General features: G+C 36.0%; 1 protein-coding gene across 3 annotated transcripts; it reads right to left on the bottom strand.

Annotated features, from left to right (window-relative positions):
* Positions 1-387: 387 nt before the first annotated feature.
* Positions 388-18,834, bottom strand: LOC127553734 (inosine-uridine preferring nucleoside hydrolase-like). 3 transcript variants are annotated; one of them, XM_051984685.1, is made up of 7 exons: positions 18,700-18,834; positions 17,856-17,930; positions 10,300-10,493; positions 5,808-5,984; positions 5,433-5,544; positions 2,281-2,417; positions 388-1,326 (listed from the first exon to the last, which is right to left on the bottom strand). In XM_051984685.1, the coding sequence occupies exons 3-7, from the start codon at positions 10,489-10,491 to the stop codon at positions 976-978; spliced, it is 969 nt and encodes a 322-aa protein (XP_051840645.1). In that variant the 5' UTR covers positions 10,492-10,493; positions 17,856-17,930; positions 18,700-18,834; the 3' UTR covers positions 388-975. The 3 variants fall into 3 exon arrangements, with proteins under 3 accessions (XP_051840645.1, XP_051840644.1, XP_051840646.1); XM_051984684.1 differs by lacking the exon at positions 17,856-17,930 and having other exon boundaries at positions 18,700-18,833; XM_051984686.1 differs by lacking the exons at positions 10,300-10,493; positions 17,856-17,930 and having other exon boundaries at positions 18,700-18,833.
* Between the last annotated feature and the right edge of the window lie 1,912 nt (positions 18,835-20,746).

Here is a 20,746-nt window from a genome sequence, read left to right as displayed (position 1 = left end):
TAGATATGTATGCGAGTGTATAAGTGTATATATAAATATATCTTGCCTGTTTGAGGGAGTGGGGGAGATGAAATAAAAGTTAAAAAGCATATACAGCAGAGAACAAAAGAACAATCTACAAGGAAACAAAGAAAAGATGGACACTTTTGAATATAATTTCTATTATAAATCCTTTCTTGAGCTAGTAATTTATTCTTCTATATTTTGAATTTTAAACTAGTAGTAATTATTTTGGATTTTCCCTGATGTTCTACTGGAATAATGACAGTGCTGTGTTTTGTTTTGGTTTGGTTTTCTATTCCGTTTTTTTTTTTTTTTTTAAAAACTAGAATTAGACAAGGGAAGCTAATGACATTCATATACCATGAAACAAAAGAATGAAAAAAGTAGAAAACAAAGAGAAACATTTTATTAGAAAAACAACTGATCTGGAGCATACATTGAGGAGAAATAAAATCAGAATAGATTACCTGAAAAATCCGTTTTAAAAAAAATAACCAATACACTATTACAAAAGAAACTATCAAGGAAAATTGTTGTCAAGTTCTAAAACAAGAAGCCAAATCTAAGATAGGAAAACTACTGATCACCACCTGAACAAGATCATAGGAAGAAAATTTATGGGAATATCATATCCAAGCTTCAGAGCTCCCAGTTTAAGAAGGATATATTAGAAGCAACAACAACAAAAACCAATTTAAATCTCATGGTAATTATTTTAAATTAAATTCTGTATATAAAAAAAACCTATGTAGACAAGAATAGAAGGACTGCAAAAAATTAGGAAAAAAATTTTCATAGATAATCTCTCAGGATGTAACACAAACCAAAAGAAAAATATTGAAATAAAAATATACCCTTTAACCCCACTTCCCCTACATATTTCCCCAAAATGGATGCAATATTTTTGAGGTATTCACCCAGAATACAACAGGCTTATCTTGTGTTCATCATTACCTTTCATTAAAGATATAATTATTTCAAACTATTTATCAGAAGTGTCTTGAATTTTTCTACATTGCACTCCATCATGATTGAAACTTGGTTTTTCTTCTGAAGCTTATTATCAACATCTAAAACCATCATTCCTCGCGTGTGGAAGCCAGCCAGTTCCACAGACACAGCACAGACTATTGTTTTGGTGATAAAATTCTTATCAATTGCAGCTGCTATGGCAAAGCAATCAGAAGGTATATAGCCTGGTGTCCAGAATAGTATGGTGGATTTCTGGACATGTTTCTTCAAATTGGCCGCAGTATAAGCATTGATTTCTCTCAAAAACTTAGCCTTTTTACTATTCTGTGAAGTCCATTGCTCATAAAATTCCTAGAAAACAAGAAGAAAGGACGTTACAAATATATACACACACACGCACACACACACAATGTTTACATGATTTATCAAGCTTTTTTTAAAATACAATTTATCTTCTTAATTTAAGAAATGCAATATTTGCTCCATTTGTAATAGTCATTCCAGAATTGTAGTCATACAAATTTGATTTTTTAAAATCTTCTTTGATATTAACTTTTTTATAATTCCCTTTTCTACTTAAACTATGCCATGATAGCTAAATTTAATCTGTAATAAAAAAAAATCTGTATCAAAATCCCCCAAACGACCATCTCTATAAGATTCTGCTGACAAAGGAAAAATGATATCATTTAGGAATAACAACAATCTTATGACTTTTTGTTGCTGTTATAAAGTTGTTTCAGTCTTTTATGAACCCAGTTAGGATTTTCTTGACAGAGTTACTGGAGAAGTTTGTCATTTTCTTCTCTAGCTCATTTTATATATGAGGAAACTGAGGCAAATGACGTTAAGTGACTTGCCACATTTGAACTCGGGTCTTCTTAACTCCAAGTCTAATGCTCTATCCACTGTTCTCCCAGCTATCCCAACTCCTAGACAGAGAGTTTTCATTTGTTATCACAAGTCTTAAGATACTATTTAGGAGGCGGATTGAAATGATGGGAGCAAAGTATAATTTTTTTTTACATGTTCTGCTGTTAGATTATAGAAGAAAAAAATGACCTGAAATGAAATCAAGTCAGGAAAAAAAAATTAAATTTATTTAATTTTTAAAACCTAATAGTACAAATAAAGACAAAAAGGAAAGGTTCCTGGGAAGAGAAAGAAAAGTATAAATAAAAAGGGAAAATAGTCCATATCTTTTTCCTTAGATAATCCAACACTTAACTGTATCCCTTCTTTTATCTCCAGTGAATTACCACGGGGATCAGTCTGTTAAAAAAAATTTTTTAAGTAGCATCTTACCCAAGGCAATGTATACATGCACACAAATTCCCAAGTTGCAATGTAAGTGGGGCAAATATATTCATTTAAGACGGTGTAAGCTGCTTCAGGATCTGCTGCAAAATTGAATTCTGAACATGCATCTATATTTCCTCTGGCTAAAAAAAAAAATTAAAATATTCAGCATAAATTCTTATTTTTATAGTTTCTTTTTTATTTCAAAATGAAAAAAGTATATCATCTTCATAACATTTAAAATGCAATCAGTTAACAATGTTTTTCATAATCTATAGAATAAATATTCTAAATATTAAATAAATATGCAGGTAAACTCATCTCCCCTTCATTGGTCAAACTCCCCCCAACCTCTCCATTTTTCCAGGGTGTAAAGACTAACATGTTAACAATGTGAACTATTTTAGACACTTTACGATAATTTTTTTTAGAAATAGAAATCTTATGTCCACTGCTTTGATGGATAGCAATAGGATGAGGGCTCCAAAAATATTAATTGGCATTTAAAAAAATCTTATTTCACAATCCACTTTCTAGGAGGTTCCCATTTTAATTCCATGTATTCTTCACTTGCCAATTGGATATTTGATTCAATCCCTTCATTCCCAATAATGTCTATGGCTTGTTTATTTGAAGATATTTCTGAGTTTATTGCATTCATGTGTGTTTTGTCTTTCTTATTCAACACTTTATTTCAGCAAGTATTTCTATTTTTTTTATAATAAAAATAGCTAGCATTTACATAAAGCAGTGAGATGGCCCGATGGTTAGAGTGCTAGAGCTGGAGTTATGAAAACCTGAGTTCAAATAAAGTCTCAGATACTTACTAATAAGTGACTTAACCCTGTTTGCTTCAGTTTCTCCATCTGTAAAATGAGCTGGAGAAGGAAATGGCAAACCACTCCAGTATCTTTGCTAAAAAAAACTCCAAATGGGGGTTATAAAAAAATTAGATGTGACTGAACAATGGCAATGATAGCTACTAAAATGATAGTTGATCGACTGAAACAGTCTTTTTTTTTTTTTTTAAGTTTTGCAAAGCACTTTACAAATGTTATTTTAATCCTTAATATCTATTTTGGAAAGTAGGTGCTATCATTATTCCCATTTTATAATATTCACCTATAAAATCTATTCCCATTATTCCCATTTTATAGATGAATATACTGAGCCCAAGAGGTTAGATGATTTACTGAAGATCATAGTACTTTTTTTCAATATAATTTGACTGCTAGTTTAATCACTAAGTAGAAAGGAACAGGGTTGATATCAGTGACAAGATATAATACTCAATACTTTTTATTATTATTATAGCTTTTTAAATTTCCAAAACACACATATGGGTAATTTTTCAACATTGATCCTTGCAAAACCTTCTCTTCCAACTTTTCCCCTCCTTCCCTCCACCCCTTCCCCTAGATGGCAGGTAGTCCAATACATGCTAAATATGTTAAATCCAATATATGTATACATGTCCATACAGTTATTTTGCTGCAAAAGAAAAATCGGATCTAAAAAGAAGAAAAAAAAAACCTGAGAAGGAAAACAAAAATGCAAGCAAACAATAACAGAAAGAGTAAAAATGCTATATTGTGTTCCACACTCAGTTCCCACAGATCTCTCTGGTTGTAGATGGCTCTCTTCATCACAAGATCATTGGAACTGGTTTAAATCATCTCATTGTTGAAGAGAGTCATGTCAATCAGAACTGATCATTGTATACTCTTATTGTTGCCATGTATAATGATCTGGTCCTGCTCATTTCACTCAGCATCAGTTCATGTAAAGTCTCTCTAGGCCTCTCTGAAATCATCCTGCTGGTCGTTTCTTACAGAACAATAATATTCCATAATATGCATACACCACAACTTACTCAGCCATTCTGCAATTGATGGGCATCCACTCAGTTTCCAGTTTCTGGCCACTACAAACAGGGCTGCTACAAACATTTTTGCACATTTTCTTCCTTTAAGATCCCTTTGGGATACGAGCCCAGTAGAAACACCGCTAGATCAAAGGGTATGGACAGTTTGATAGCCCTTTGGGCAGAGTCCAAATTGTTCTCCAGAATGGTTGGATCCATTCCCAGCTCCATCAACAATGCATCAGTGTCCCAGTTTTCTCACATCCCCTCTAATTCATTATTATCTTTTCCTGTCATCTTAGCCAATTGTTGTCTTACTTTGCATTTCTCTGATCAATAATGATTTGGAGCATCTTTTCATATAAGTTTCAATATAATAATAAGCATAATAGTTTCAATTTCTTCATCTGAAAATTGTCTGTTCATATCCTTTGACCATTTATCAATTGGAGAATGGCTTGATTTCTTATAAATTTGAGTCAATTCTATTTGAGTCAATTTTGGAAATAAGGCCTTTATCAGAACCTTTGAATGTAAAAATGTTTTTCCAGTTTTTGCTTCCCTTCTAATCTTGTCTGCATTAGTTTTGTTTGTATAAAATAAAATAGATAATTTTGATTATATTAAATTTAAAAGGTTTTGTACAAATCCCTTTTAATTTAATATTTAATAATAATAAAATTAAAATAATTTTAATAATAAAATAAAAACATTTAATTTAATAAAATTAATAATTTAATAATAAAATAATAAAACCAACTATTTTATGATCAATAATGATCTCTACCTTCTTCTTTGGTCACAAATTCCTTCCTCCACAGATCTGAGAGGGAAACTATTCTATGTTCTTCTAATTTGTTTATAATATCATTCTTTATGTCTAGATCATGAACCTATTTTGATCTTATCTTGGTGTATGGTGTCAAGTGTGAGTCAATGCCTAATTTCTGTCATACTAGTTTCCAATTTTCCCAGCAGTTTTTGTCAAATAGTGAATTCTTTCCCCCAAAGCTGGGGTCTTTGGGTTTGTTAAATACTAGATTGCTATAGTTATTAACTATTTTGTTCTGTGAACTTAACCTGTATCACTGAGAGTATCAAATTATTTAATGAGTATCAGAAGCTAGAGTTGAATTCATGCCTTCCTGACAGTCATTTTCATACCTGCTTCTGTAATAATAGTAATAATAATAATAATAGGTACTCAAGTACCTATTACGTTTCTATGCATTCTTTGTACATCCCATAAATAATCACAGACAATGGGAAAACAATAATACTTGAATGTACTTACAATTCATATTTCCTCCCATCATGAACAGATTTTTAATTTTCATAGGAAGACTTGGGTCCATTTTCACAGCTAGAGCTAGGTTGGTCAAAGGAGCAGTGGCAACCAAAGTTACCTACAAAAAAAATTTTTTTTAAAAGGAAAGAAAATGCACAAACAATTCAGAGTGGTCAGTTATCCTTTGAGGAATGATTGTTTTAGACTAAAATTTCTACTTGAGAGATTTTTAAAATCTTTTCTAGGATTTAGGTAATGATTACCTCCCAGAATGAGTATAGAATACAATAAGTGATCATAGAGAAAATAAGTCAGATATGTGATCCATGATAGTGTGAAACAGAGGAAGAGCAGTGATACCATCTACTATATGATCATCACCTGGCCAGGTAGTTGATTAATCATTCTGATCATTGCAGGCACTGCATGTTCTTGTTGAAGTTTGTCCAGTCCTGGAGCATCTGGGTCAGGAATATCACCCAATCCATCTTTTCCAAAATAATTGTCACTTTTCAGATTGTTAAGGAAGGGGGAAGAAGCACCTTTATAAACTGGAATCTAAAATTAATGAAAATAATAATAATAATAGAACAGTAGACATAATCCCCAATTTTCTAATAACAAATAAAAGACTCATTCAGTGTCCTGGTTTCTTTTTAATTTATAGCTCATAATTTAGAGTATGAGCTCAAATTTGATGCATTTGAATCTCATACATTTAGTCAAATTTTAATTTATGTTCTTGTCTTGGAATCCCATCCTTAGTTTAATTCCTTCAAGGCTGGGGCCCCATATGTAATTCATTTTTGTATTACATAACATTTAGTACAATGTCTTGAATGAAGTAAGTACTTCATGGCATTTTTATATCATATGTCCTTTGGAGTTGAGAAGAGTTGCTTAAATTGGATATTAGTTATTAGAGCAAATAAATTGCAAAACTATTTGGTTTGCATCTTTCTTGCTTCAACACTGATTCTATCTCTACTCAGATTTAAAGCACAAAAAAATGGCTAAATGAGAAATAGAGAGAATAAGCTGTAAATCTCAATTCAACAAATAAGTAGCATCAAGATAATCTAAAGTCGAATTTGTTTTTGATTTTTCACAGAGACTAATATGAATCTAAACTCAAGTATTTTTAGATATTTCAATAGGGCTTCTTACATGTTTCCACTCATAAATCCTTTTTCACCTAAGGAATTTTTATATGATCCCATGTACATAGGCATGTAAACCAAACCCCCACATTCAGTTATGACACTCCATATGGGATTGTGAACCACAGATTAAAAAGTTTTGATTTAAATGAACAGAATTTTGACACAATGTCATTTAGGATGAAACAGTCAACTTTAGAATGAGCAAGTCTGTGGGAAGACAGACACACTAACACAGTAAAGCTGTGAATTGGTCCAATTCTTCTGGAAAACAAATTAAAATTATGTGAGAACACCCACTAAATTTAATTTTTGCCAACAATCACACCATTCCCGGATGTACTCTGGAAATTATGTCAACAAAGAGTTCAGAAACAAAGAAAAGCTCCATTCGGGCTAAAAAAAAGAAATAATAGTTATATATGATTAGCAAAATAACAGCAATCTAGAAACAAAGTGAGTGTCTAATTAGAGGAGTGGCTGTACAAATTATGACTTATGAATGAGATGAAATATTATGTTCTAGCAAATAATTTCAGAAATAAAATTCAAGAGAAACAAGATTTTTATAATCTGATGCTGAGTGAAGTAGAACAATATATACCATGATTACAACATAAAAGAAAAAAAATGCAGACTCTGAGAAACTACACTCAAAAAATATACCTGCAGAACAGCAGAGATAGGAAAACTATAAGTATAAAATGATGCACACACTCTCAAATGTGGCCATTGGATTGGTTGCTTTGGCGTGAATGTTTTACTTTATTACAAGGGTAGGTTTAGGGCTGAAGGTGCTTATAAAAATAGAAGAAGGAAGAGATTATATCCCAAAATGATTTTGATGTTTAAAAAAAGGCATCAATTAAATGTATTTATAAGAATGTTATTAGGAAAATCTTAGCTTTCCCTAATGAATGATTTACTAATAATCAACTTTCTTTTTAAAAAGTTTTTTAAAATTTTTATTCAGTTTCAAATTCTCTTCCAACACCCACAGAGAAGGCAAGAATTACCAATTATACATATGAAGTCATACAAAACTCATTTTCTTGTTAGCCATGTTCAGGAAATAAAGAAAAGAAAAAATACACTTCAATCTGCACTCTGAATCCATCAATTCTCAATCAGGAGGTAAATATCACTTCAAGTTGTGGAAGATTGTTGCTATTGATCAGACTTCCTAAATCTGTCATATTATAGCCAATCTGGTAAGTAAAGTGATCCATCAGAGTTCTTTTAATTGCATTTCTCTAATTACTGATGGTTTAGAATATTTTTTCATATGACTATTAATAGCTTTGATTTCATCTTCTGAAAACTTGCTTATTGGTGTCTGTTGGCCTATATTTAGCTTTCTAAAAGATTTTTCTTCTCTTGAGAGTATGCTTAATAAGGATACCATCTAAATGGGTTGGCCCTCATACTGCCAGAAATAAGGATGTCTCTACCCACATCTGACAATATGGTATCTGGGAACATGGAAGTTTCCATCACAGCTGCTGCCGCCAAACATCATATTGTCTCTGGCAGCAGTCACTGTTATACTCTCATTTCTATTTTAGGAGACAGAAAAGAGATGGGACCATCTCTGCAGAAAATAGAGATCCCCAAACATTCCAATTATAGAAAACCAAAAGGGGTAAAGAGCCCAGTGAATGTGTAAAATTTCACTATTTTAAGGTTTTTACTAATTATTTGTTTTAAAATTTTGCTTTATTTTAAAAGCCAAGTTTTATTAAAACACAGAATTTTGTTTCATTTTGTCATCAGTGATCTAGGAGACAATTATTAAATGGTAACATCCCACCCAATTATGCAAAAATAATTGAGTTGGGACTAGGTCTAGCAGACAGAATTTTGCAGAAGAGTTGATCTATATAGAGATATTTCACAAAAGATTTGTCTCTCATACCTTTGCCTAAACCTAGAATCATCTTATTTATTTTTATATATTATAACATACAGGTATTAAGCCATTAGCAACCCCCTACAATCAATGAGCTGATTTCTAGACAGAATTCAATTTCAAATAAAAAGTGCTGCTCTAGTTTAGATCAGTAATCAAATTCATAATTCAGGGAGTTCCCCATCCAGTTCATCTGCTTTGCTCTGATATCTTGTTGAGGTCTTGTACTGCTGTGAGAAATTTAATCTCCTTCTCACTTGTCTTTTCTTTAAGCTTAATAAAAATTCTTCTCCCTACTCAGTCATGGTTTTCATCACCCATGATCTCTAAACTTAGACCCTCTTCTGTCCACAATAGCAAGTGGATATCTTCTCAAAAAATATCCAAAAATAATCCACTTGCTTAAAAAGGTAAGCAGTCAATGGAGGGATGTTCCAGGAGCTGGATCAGCCAGAAGTGTCAAGATAAGGGTCTTTAAAAAAACAAATGAAGTTATATACTTCTACAACAATACCTTATTGATGATCAATTCTGATGGATGTGGCTCTCTTCAACAATGAGATGAACCAAACCAGTTCCATTTGTTCAATAATGAATAGAACCAGCTATACCCAGTGAAAGAACTATGGGAAATGAGTGTGAACCACTACATAGTATTTCCAATCCCTCTGTTTTTGTCCTTCACAAGTTAATTGTACATTATTTCAAAGTCCGATTCTTCTTGTGCAACAAAATAAGTGTATAGATATGTATACGTATATTGTATTTAACATATTTAACATGTATTAAATATCCCTGAATGGGGGGAAGGAGAGGAAAAATTGGAACAAAAGGTTTTGCAATTGTTAATGCTGAAAAATTACCCCTGCAGATATCTTGTAACTAAAAAGTTATAATAATAATAATAATAAAACAAATGAAGTGAGGAAATCTAAGTATATGTAAGAAATATCTAAAATCAAGAGGGAAAGATTGAAATAAAGAAAATGATTGTTGGAGCAAGATTGTGGAAAGGAGAGAAAAGAATGGTTTCAAGGATTCAAATAAAGGAGGAGCAAAAATAATCTCTATTCTTTGAGGAAAAGGTAGGTGGTAATGTTGAGAAATTATAAAGAATGGAGAAAGTGTTGAGAAAGCTTAAGTCAAACAGTTTCAAATCTTGGTGAATTAAGTCTAGGCCTTTTGGGTATATATGGTCTAGACCAGTTGCTTGGGAGAGACTGGAAAGACTTCATTGCACACAGTTTATGTTAAATATGAAACTATTCTCAATCAGAAATCATGTCTACAAGACAACTGCATGTAATTCATTAGAGATAATCCAAAAAAGATAGAGTCATTCTTTTGTGGTAATAAATGGAAACTGTGGATACCCATTAATTGGGCCTGTGAATGTGATAAAATATTTTTATGTTTTAAAAAATGAAGCAGACATTTCTAGAGAAACAAGAAAATTCTTGTATAAGAGGAGTGAGCAGAAGAACAACTTCAAAAGATTTTAGAACTTTGATCAATTCAGTGACCAATTATGATTCAAGAGGATTCATGATGAAATATGCTCCTCAACTCTTCCAACAGAGAAGTACATATCGAAACAGTTTTTCTTTGGATATGACCAGTTTGACAATTTGTTTTGACTGATTTTGCATATTTATTATAAAAGTTTTCTTTTTCAGTATGTAAGGAGGCAAAAGGGTGTGAAGGAGAAAAGAGGAATGTAGGATTTTCATAAGTGAAAATTTTTTTTTTGATTATTAGGGATAAAGCTTAATCATTTGGAAAAGTTGCAAGGCAAATAAATTACCTGTAAGCTGTTACACTTCTGTAACACCCGAAGGACATTTTTACACACATTATCCACTGAAGTGTTCCCAAAACAGCAAGTGATCCCTAGAACTTCAACATTAGGTGCTCCCAGAGCCATCATTAAGGCAACAGCATCATCTACACCAGCATCCACATCAATCACTAGTAATTTCTTTTCCATTGCTGACATTTCTACCAAAACAAAACAGAGGACTTGAATAACTGTAAATGCAATGAAATTATCATATTTTTATGAAGAAACATCAGTGTTGGATGTTTTAATAATATCTTTTAATGGAGAATATATATTTTTTTTCAATTCAGTTTAACTTTTTTGACTTAAGAATCAGGAAACCTGAGTTTGAATCTCATTTCAGACACTGAAGATACAGGCTAAATAATTTTTCCTTCTGGGGTCTCAGTTTGCTCATGTGTAAAATGAGGATAATGAATTGTTGACCTCTGTGGGTAGGCAAGCCAAAATTATTTTAAGTCACCACAGATTTCTTTTAGGGGGGTCTGCCAAGTTTTGGGATTTGATGCAATCAAGGCCATGTTATCAGTAAATGGGAGTACCTGGAGGATCTCAACTTAACTTGGATAGAATCTGTGTTGATTTTCTTCAATCATGGTGGTCAGTACTTTTTTTGAGCATACAATATCCTTCTTCAACAGTTGTTTATTGTTATAGGGTCATTGAGTGGTGTTATTTTTATTATTCCAGCTCTAAAGGAATCTTGAATGATTTTGATAAACGAGATCATTAGGTTTTCCATAATCAAAAAGCATTAGGCATAATAAGATATTATATTCTGTACATTTTTAATTAATTACAAAATGGTAAAGATGTGGTTCAGTTCTGAATATCTCTTGAGCAAAAAATATATTTGATACACTCAGCAAGGATGCCATCCATTTGTGTATAGATGATTACCATATAGATTGTTATTGTTATAATTGAAAAGTATTCTCATTAAATTAAGATAGAAACAGTCTTGGAATAATTATTCTCCTTTTCATATTTTAATGATCTAGAAAATAATGTGACCTTTAATTTTTAAAAAATGATATATTTTTAACACTCTGCAGACAAATTGCACAGATGGATAAAATAACTGCCTTTTGTAGTTGAATAAATATATTAGGATACAAGTTCACCCTCTGTAGGTTCACTGAAAGTATCCTCAATTCTAATAGTAGCAGGTAGAATAATGGATATATATGCCCCATCCTAGTTACAAATTAATTTTTAAAATTTCTTTTGCTAGATCTCTGTATTTTGAAAACTTTTTGTTCCACTTAGAACTTTTAAGTATTTTTAGTGGTTTGGCCATGTAATGAGCGGAGGCTTGAGTTGATGCACTGAGGTCCCAAGCACATGAGGCTAAATAGTAATTGGACTATACTCTATTAATATATATGCTTGGAGAAAGAATGGCCCCCACCCACTCTTTGTGCAAGTCCTGATGTGTTGTATAGGAAATGACGATACTGGTGGGTGGAGGCAGGGGAGTGAAAAAGGAAAGGGAAGAGAGCTCAGGGCTCTCTCGCTCTGCTAGCTGGCTTCTTGTCGCAGCTGCCCATATTGCTATCGCAATCCTTCTTGCCCATATTGCTATCGCGTTCTTTTTTCACCTCTTCACTTCAATAAAGACTGAAGATTTTCCCCTTAACCTGAGTTCCTGATCCGGCTGATTTTAAATACGCAGTCAATACATTTGGCGCCCAACATGGGGCTGTTTTTCATTCCTTGTGGCAAAACTGTCCATTCATATCTTTTATAAGGCTCAGCTAAGTTAATGCTGGGCACTGAAAAGGCAAATCTTTTCATATCCTCCTTATCCAGAGGGATAGAATAGAAACAATCCTTAATATCGATGACCCAAAGAGGCCACTCTCTAGGCAATTGAGTAGGAGATGGAAGTCCAGGCTGAAGAGTTCCCATAGTTTACATCTGTTCATTCACTTTTCTTAAATCAGTGAGCATCCTCCATTTTCCCGATTTCTTTTTTACAACGAACACTGGGGAATTCCAAGGACTTAGAGAAGGTTGTAAATGCCCTTGTTCTAGCTGCTCCTGTACTATATCTAATAAGGCCTGAATTTTATTGCTACCTAAGGGCCACTGTTCTATCCACACTGGTGTATCAGTTTTCCTTTGGATAGGAACAGGTGAAAGTGTTGGCAGGCCTTCAACAGCAGCCCTACTTAAAAAACCGAAGTACTCATTTTTAACCCTAATTGTTGTAAAACGTCTCTTCCCCACAGATTGATGGGGATTTTTTCAAGTATAAAAGGAGTAAAAACTCCTGTTTTGCCTTCAAAAGTCCATCTCATAGGGGCAGCACTAACTTCAGCTGCTATTGATCCTCCTACTCCAGACATATAGGTATCTGCTTTAATCTTTGGCCAGTGACTGGGCCAACTGGCACTTCTAATAACTGTACGATCTGCACCTGTGTCTACCAATCCTTCCAATGGTAGGCCATTTATATAGATCGTGAGCATAGGTCAGCCAGCTGTTACAGCTGCTGTCCTCCAGTATATTCCTGGATTTTGTGGTCTGGAGTCAGAACCTGGGTGACTATCACCAGGTTGCTTAGTAGGATTCTGTTTGAGTAAACCTGATGCTACTACGTCTCCTGGGTGATGAGTCACACATTGTCTACCTGTATTAGTGACTGGGATATTATCTACACATTCCCCAGTTTCCCACATCAGTGTGTGGATGGACACTGTTTTGTACATACAAGGAGGTGAAATGGTCAAGCTTACTGTGCCTGGAGGTAGGGGATCCATAGGCTGGAGAGGAACAGATTTCACCTCTCCAGGGGGTATCTCAGTTGTCCCAGCTGCATACAGCTCTATTCTCCCCAATTGTAATTCCCTTCTGCCATCAGGTTGCTTCCTGGCTGGTTGACTGTGTAATCCCCTTCTCCCATCATATGGCTTTCTGGCTGATTGGTCATGTCTGGGTACTGGACTTCTAGGCACTCTCTGGGTGCACCATTGGCTACCATCATGCCCCAAGTGTTTTTTGCCTTGGGCCCTGGGGCTGGGCCCCTCTTCCCGTTTCCCTGAATCTATCTACATTCTGAGGCCCAATGGAAGCCTCTGTTGCATTTTGGACATGGGGTTTGGGGTCTTGTTCTCCCACCTTGTCTTCCCATTCTATCTCTATACCAACATTGAGCTTTCAGATGTCCTACTTTTCCACACTGAAAGCATCTACAAGTCTCTCTGGAAGTCCCTTGCCAGGAGGGACTCTGTCTCCCCATGTTAGGATTTTGGGAAGTCTGCATCATAGCCTGGCTATAAAAGGCACCTGTGCCCACTGTGGCACAGCGTCTTATGAGCTCCTCTAAAGGAGCATCCTTGCGCAGTCCTAGTATAATTCTTCTGCAAACCTCATTAGCATTTTCCTTAGCAAGTTGCCTTATCAAAATGTCTGTTATTGCATTTTTCCCATTTGTTCTTGTGATAGCTGTCTGCAAGCGTCCCACAAAGTCAGCGAAGGGTTCATTTGGCCCTTGTGTTATTTTTGTGAAGGCCCCACCCTTTCCATCTTTATTGTGAAGAGAAGCCCACGCTTTGATAGCATTAGCAGCAATTTGCTGATATGCTGCTACAGAATAATTAATTAGTACTGCAACATCTGCATAAGGACCTACACCTGTTAGTAGGTCACAGGTGATTGCAACATGAACTCCACTTTGACTATTTTGTTGGGCTTGTATCCTACAGAGCTCACTATATTCAGAAAGCCACAAGTAGTTTTGTCCAGGTTCTAGGCATATCCTTGCTATAGATTTCCAGTCATTAGGGGTCAAGATTTCAAAAGACAAATTTTGTAATAGCATCTTAACATAAGCTGATGTAGCCCCATAAAGAGTGCAAGCTTTTTTCAGGTCTTTGAGGATTTCTATATCAAAAGGAGAGTATCTTCTACTTTCTTGACCTGAAGAATTAAACTGTTGAATTACAGGAAAAATGTGGTGTTGAATTCTGATACATTTTTCCCTTCTTCTCTGGCCTTAATTAGTCCCTTTTGCAATCTACTCATAGGAGCAGCTGGATGCTGGGGGGGAGGTGCTGGTGCTGTCACTGTCCCCCCCTCCCCCCCCCCCACTACCCCTCCTTCCTCCATCCCGGAGGGTGGAGTTGATGGAGGAGAGCCAATTATCTGCTCCTTAGGTGGGGCTGAAGCTGCCTCAGATTCACCCCGCCCTTGAGCCTCACTTAAGTCTCCATGCCCTGTGGGGATATGGCCATTAATCTGTTCTTTGTCTTCCTCCTTTATCTCAGGCTTCCCCCTTTGGCTATTCCTAGAGTTTTTTCCTTTTCTCCTAGAACTTATAAGGTATTTTAAGGCCAACTGTATCGTATTGTATAAATAGAATGCCTCGATGGAAACTGAATGAGGACCGTTTTCATTGTTATATGCGGAGAGCTGTTGACCAACCAATGCCCAGTTTTTTAGAGAGATTTGCTCTTCCTCTAAGAAACAAGGGGAGGTGCGTTTTAATGTACCTAGAAGTCTAGCTGCCTGTCCCCAAGTTACAAGTAGCCCTTGATCTTCTATCAGCTTAAGCAGGCTTTCTATAGCACCACTCCTGGGTGGGGCTGGGGCTGGGGGGGTTGGGTGGGGGATGGAGAATCTTTACCTAGGATCTGTCCCATTTCAGCCAAAAAAGGTTACTAGTTTAGTCTTTAAGAAAATAAGTTCCCTGTTTGTCTTATGCTCATCTAAGTTCCTGGTCACTGGAGACTTCTTCAGTGAAAGTAGGGTCCTTGGTTCCCACGCAGAGCGAGAGAGGTCTGAGCTCTCCTCCCCTTACTTTTTCACTCCCCTGCCTCCACCCACCAAAATCGTCATTTCCTATACAACACATCAGGACTTGCACAAAGAGTGGGCGGGGGCCATTCTTTCTCCAAACTTATATATTAATAGAGTATGGTCCAATTACTATTTAGCCTCATGTGCTTGGGACCTCAGTGCATCAACTCAAGCCTCAGCCCATTACATGGCCGCACATATTAAAACTAGTATTCTTAAATTTTTATGGACCAGTAATGTGTCTGGGCACTATATACAACAGTTTAGTCAGCTCAAGTTCTAGTATAATGTATTAGTTGAGTTCTGAAAGGTATTTTAAAGTCTATACTTGTAGTATAAGTATTTGTTTGTCAGTTATTGAAAAATAATGAATCTCTGAAATGTGATTCTAGCCAACAGCTCATGTCTTGCTGTGTTTTTTGGTAGATGCTAAATTTTTGCAACTTACTCTATGCTACAGTTTCTACCATTCCCTTACATAATTTTCACTGATCATCTCAGGGGTTATCCTTCTTTAATTTCTGGTAATAGATCAAACCTGATCATCATGATTATGGTCATCATAAACCCCTCTATGTCCACAAATTCACATAATCCATGAGGTTATCTATGGAGGGCAACATTATCTTATTGATTCAGCCATGTTATAGACTACATCCAGACTACTTTCCCTTAATTTCAACAGAATGAATTTTGTTTCCCATCTTTTCCATTGCTCAGTGAAGTAATGTCTATATTTCCTTCTCAATCAGTGCATTACCTATCTATGAAACTTCAATAACATTTATAAGCACCTACAATGTTCTAGACACTGAGCTAAGTGCTGGGAATAAAAATTAAAAAAAAAAAAAACCCAAAGACAATCCTATTTTCAAGTTGCTTGCAAGCTAATAGGGAAAGACAACATACAAGAAGAAAAAGTAGAAAATGGAGAGGAGAGTGTACCAGGGACATCTTATTCTATGGAATTGATACCAGAGATAGAGTGAACTGCAAAGTCTAGACTCTGCCCTCTTATGAATCCCTAACACTTATTTACTATAGTTCTCATTGGAGAAGTCACCAAAAACTGTGATACATCTTGTATTTTATTTTATTCAGCTCTTTTCCTCAGCCTTGTCTTTCCAAGTAAATTATGAACTTTGTGGCAAAAAGTCATTTGTACTTAGGAGTTTTTGGTAGATGCTAAATTTCTTAGCATTTAGTTTAGGGTTCAATAGAAAATACTGGATTTGGAGTCAAAAGCCCTCAAGCCAGATTCAAGCTCAGATACCTTCTGTATGTCCTCAAAGATATCACCTAAATTCTCTGAGCATCAATTACTCAACTGAAAAACAAGGAGCTTTGACAAGATGACTTCTGACTACCCTTCTTGCTTTAAATCTGTGGGCTTGGAAGTCTTTACATTCCCTTCTTTCCCCAATCCAATATAGAACAAGTACTCAGTAAATACCTATTAAGTTAGCCTTGTTAATAATATACTCACTTCAATACTCGAAATCCCTCCACCAATACCCATCCTCATATTAGGACTTCATAAGATTCTGGGATTTTCAGATTTTATGGAATCTGAATCCAATTCTCTTTCCATTACTTTAGGCTTCTGTTCAATTTCTGGGGCCAAAGAAAATCACCTGTTGGCCAATTCTCAGGAGAAGAGATTCTTTCAGACTAATTGGTTAGGTTGAAACTCAGATGACTGACTGTTCTATAAGGCAATTGAGTAAGTCATTTCATCATGTCCAACTCTTAGTTGGACCCTATCTGGGGTTTTCTTGGCAAATATACTGGAGTTATCAGCCATTTCCTTCTTCATTGAACTCTTAAAGATGAGTCTTCCTGATTCCAAGTCTAGTGTTCTATCCATTGCCCCACTTAGCTGCCCTTTGTTGTTACTTCATAGAATTTCTCCAGATCTTTGCCTGAGGATTGGCCAACAAGTGATTTTCTTTGTTCCCAGAAATTGAACAGCAGCCTGAAGTAATGGAAAGAGGATTGGATTCAGATTCCATTATCTTTCTCTATCCCTGTTCTATCCACTCTCTCCCTCTCTCCTTTTTCCCTTCCCCTCTTTCCATCTCCTCTTTTTTTCCCTCTCTTTCCCTCTTTCTCTCCCCTCTTTCTCCCCATCTCTTCCCCCCTTTGTCTCCCCTCCCCTCTTTTTCTCTCTCCCCTTTCATACATTCCCTTCATTCTCTCCCTTTCACACATTCCCTTCACACTCTTTCTCTGTAGGCAATTGGGGTTAAGTAAGATGCCCACGGTCTGCTCCGAGTCATTTCTTTAACAAATGGGGGAGGGGGAAGGGAGGAGAAGGTGGGATGAGGAAAGCAGTCCAGCAAAACCAAGAACCAAAAACCAATAATCAAGATGCAGTATTCCATATTCTTAATCCTTCACCTCTGCAAAGAAGGGTGGAGGAAAATACATTCTCCTATCTCTGGGCCAGGTTTGATAGAAACTATTTTGTAATTGTAACTATTTTTGATGTAAACATTTACACTTAAGTCTGGGTACATTGTTTAGTTGGTTTTGCTTTCTCTGCATAGTTCACATTAATCTTCCCTAGCTTCTCCGTATTATTTCTTACTGAAAAAGATCTCTTCACAGTCACATACAACTTATTTAGACATCTCCGGATCTATAGACAACTATTTTGTTTCTAGTTCTTTCCACTACAAAAAGTACTAATGCAAATGTTTTGCTATAGATGGTACCTTTCTTCCTCTTCTTGAATTATCTCCGCATTTCAGATGAAGTAGTTAAGTGGCTCAATGAATAGAGCCTGGAGCCTAGAATCAGAAACAGGTGAGTTTAAATTTAACCTCAGACTTTTCCTAGGAGTGTGACCCAGAGCAAGTCAAAATCTCCATTTCCTAGTCTGCACCTGCTTTACAGGACTGTTACAAGGATTAAAATGAGATAATAATTATAATGCACTTAATAGTTTGCACATAATAAATTGCTGGAGTAATGATAATCATAGATCCTCACAACGATCTTGGGAAGGAGATACAAATTAATCTCATTTAGTTAATGAGATTATTGTGACTGCAGTAGTTAATCATATTACTGCTCTATTGCTTGATTTATACGTCCCATTTCTGGTACTTACTACCTGTTCGACATTGGGAAATTCATTTCTGAGTGTGAGTAAGAGGAGGAATTGGATCAGAGGGATTAATTATCTGCTCCAAAGTCACACAATTAATAAATACCTAAGCCCAAGTCCCACAACAGGTCCCTGATTCCAGATCACTCTTCTTTCCTGTGCATTAGAAGCACCGGTCTCAAGACCGAAGTAACGAATCCTCCCCAATTCCACTTCTTTTAAGTTTCACGAATCACTTGACCCCGCGCGGGATATAAATGTCCATGTGCGGGCGCGCGCCTGCGGCAAATGCCGGGTCGGGGATGGAGTGCCGGGTCTTTCTTCCCGTCGCCCACCCCGACCGGTCTCAGGCCGCCCCCAGCCCTTGAGAACCCCACCTCCCCCCCAGCCTTCTTTCTGCCTTCCCCCTCCCAGCGCACTGTCGGGTCCCCCTGTTCTTCACAAGCTACCGTTCGAAACTCCGGCTCACTCCCAGCAAAGGCGCGGACCCGCAGTCTGGCGGGTTGGGTGGTCAGCTCCGAATTAGGTCTTGCACGCACGCAGGGCGATGTCATCCCACCTTTAACTCCTACTCAAGGCGGCCCCTTGTATATTGCCATCATCTGCCTCAACTCCACCCCCAACCTGAAGATTTAGGACAGAATGTCCAAGATGACCAAGGTTATCGGTGACATCTCAATTCCAAAGCCAAAGTGTATTCCCCTTCATCAGTGTGCCCTGGACTGAGGAGAGAGATTGGACAGAAATCCAAGCACGGAAGCAATTTCTCTAATGAAAATTCGCTTGAAACTATTCTTTTGCATTCCTGCAGACAAGATGCAAGTTTCAAATTGTGTGAGAGAATGGGAAAATGAGGAATTTGCCTCATCCTCTAATGAAAAGCCAAAACAAAGGGACCTGATTTAAACAATTAAATCGGTTACACTCTGGTACCTAGATGGGAAATGCAGTGTTAGACTTGGGGCCAAAAAGACTTGAGTTAAAATTCTGCATTTTTTCACTTATTGGATAGTGTGACCCTGATAGAAATCTCTCTCAACTTCAGTTTCCCCATCTGCAAAATAGGGATAACAACATTACTCGGTGTTGTTATGAAGAGTAAATGAAAAAGACCTGTAATATGTCCCAAAGTCTTACTGTTGTTCTAAACTTACAAAACTCATAAAGCTTTAGAGTTTTAAACTTTCTTAGTTAAAAAAGTTTATAAATCTTTCAAATATTAAGCTTATAAAGCACTTGAACATTTTATGAGGATTTTATGAAGCTTTTATAAACTTTTTTATAATAGCTTTTTATTTTTTTCAAATACATACAAAGATAGTTTTCAGTATTCGCCCTTGCAAACCTTATGTCCCAAATTTTTCTCCTTCCCTCCCCACCTAGACAGAAAGTAATCCAATATAGGTTAAACAGTTCTTCTAAAAGTATTTCTACATTTATCATGCTGCACAAGAAAATCAAATCAAAAAGAGAAAAAAAAAAGCAATGAAGCAACAAAAAGAATGAAAATACTATGCTGTGATCCACATTCAGTTCCCATAGTTCTCTTTCTAGATGCATATGTCTCTCTCCATCTATTGGAAGTAGTCTGAATCACCTCATAGTTGAAAAGAGCCACATCCGTCACAGTCGATCATCACAATCTTGTTGCTGTGTATAAGGTTCTCTTGATTCTGCTCACTTCATTTAGCATCAGTTCACATAAGTCTTTCCAGGCTTTTCTGAAATTAGCCTGCTCAAAGTCTTAAGAAAACTCTCTCTGCTTTTATTGGTGTGGGTATTTCCTTGATCAATGCAGAGAGGAACCTCTGTGCATTGGTAGATCTTTCATAATTTCATCTCCTGATGGCCAGCAATTTGATGAGAAGTTAAGTTGATCCTCTTATGGACAGACACATCATTCTTCTTTTACTTAATCTGTCCTGGAAATTTTTCCAGCATGGTAAAACTTGCTTGAGGTGTTCTATTATCCTAAACTTCAAGAACTAAAGGTCATCTCCATGCTACAATGAGATGCTAGAGCCTTGTATGGCCAAACTATCAGCCTCTACTCCTTGCCTCTGCCTCAGCTTTCCTGGCTTCCTTTAATACTCAAGCATATATTCTGTATGATCTGCTATATTAGGTGCTAGGAACACAAAGACAAAGTGAAATAGTCTCCATCCTCAAGAAACTTTCAATTTATGTCTTGATGAGAAAGGATTCTTCTTATCTGTGTTCCAAAGCTATCATGTTCTGGGATTCAGGTCTTAGTACCTTCCTTGCCTCTTATGTACTCTGGCTCCTAGACACTACCTCTGCATTCATACTCTTATTTCCTATCATTATTTTTATTTCAGCTGTCTTGTTTTCCTGTTCCAACCATTTTGGAGAGAACGACCCAGTTGGGTGGGTAATTATAGGCAAAAGGAATCTATATTAGACTGAGACTTTCATATTGCACGGTTGAAAGGTGGAGAAATTGATTCAAGAGAACAGAGGGAAAAGAATCTTTAG

Source organism: Antechinus flavipes, chromosome 3, assembly GCF_016432865.1.
Source record: "Antechinus flavipes isolate AdamAnt ecotype Samford, QLD, Australia chromosome 3, AdamAnt_v2, whole genome shotgun sequence".
Classification (NCBI taxonomy): domain Eukaryota; kingdom Metazoa; phylum Chordata; class Mammalia; order Dasyuromorphia; family Dasyuridae; genus Antechinus; species Antechinus flavipes.
Note: the sequence above shows the minus strand (reverse complement) of the source record. Positions and strands in the feature narration are given on the sequence as shown.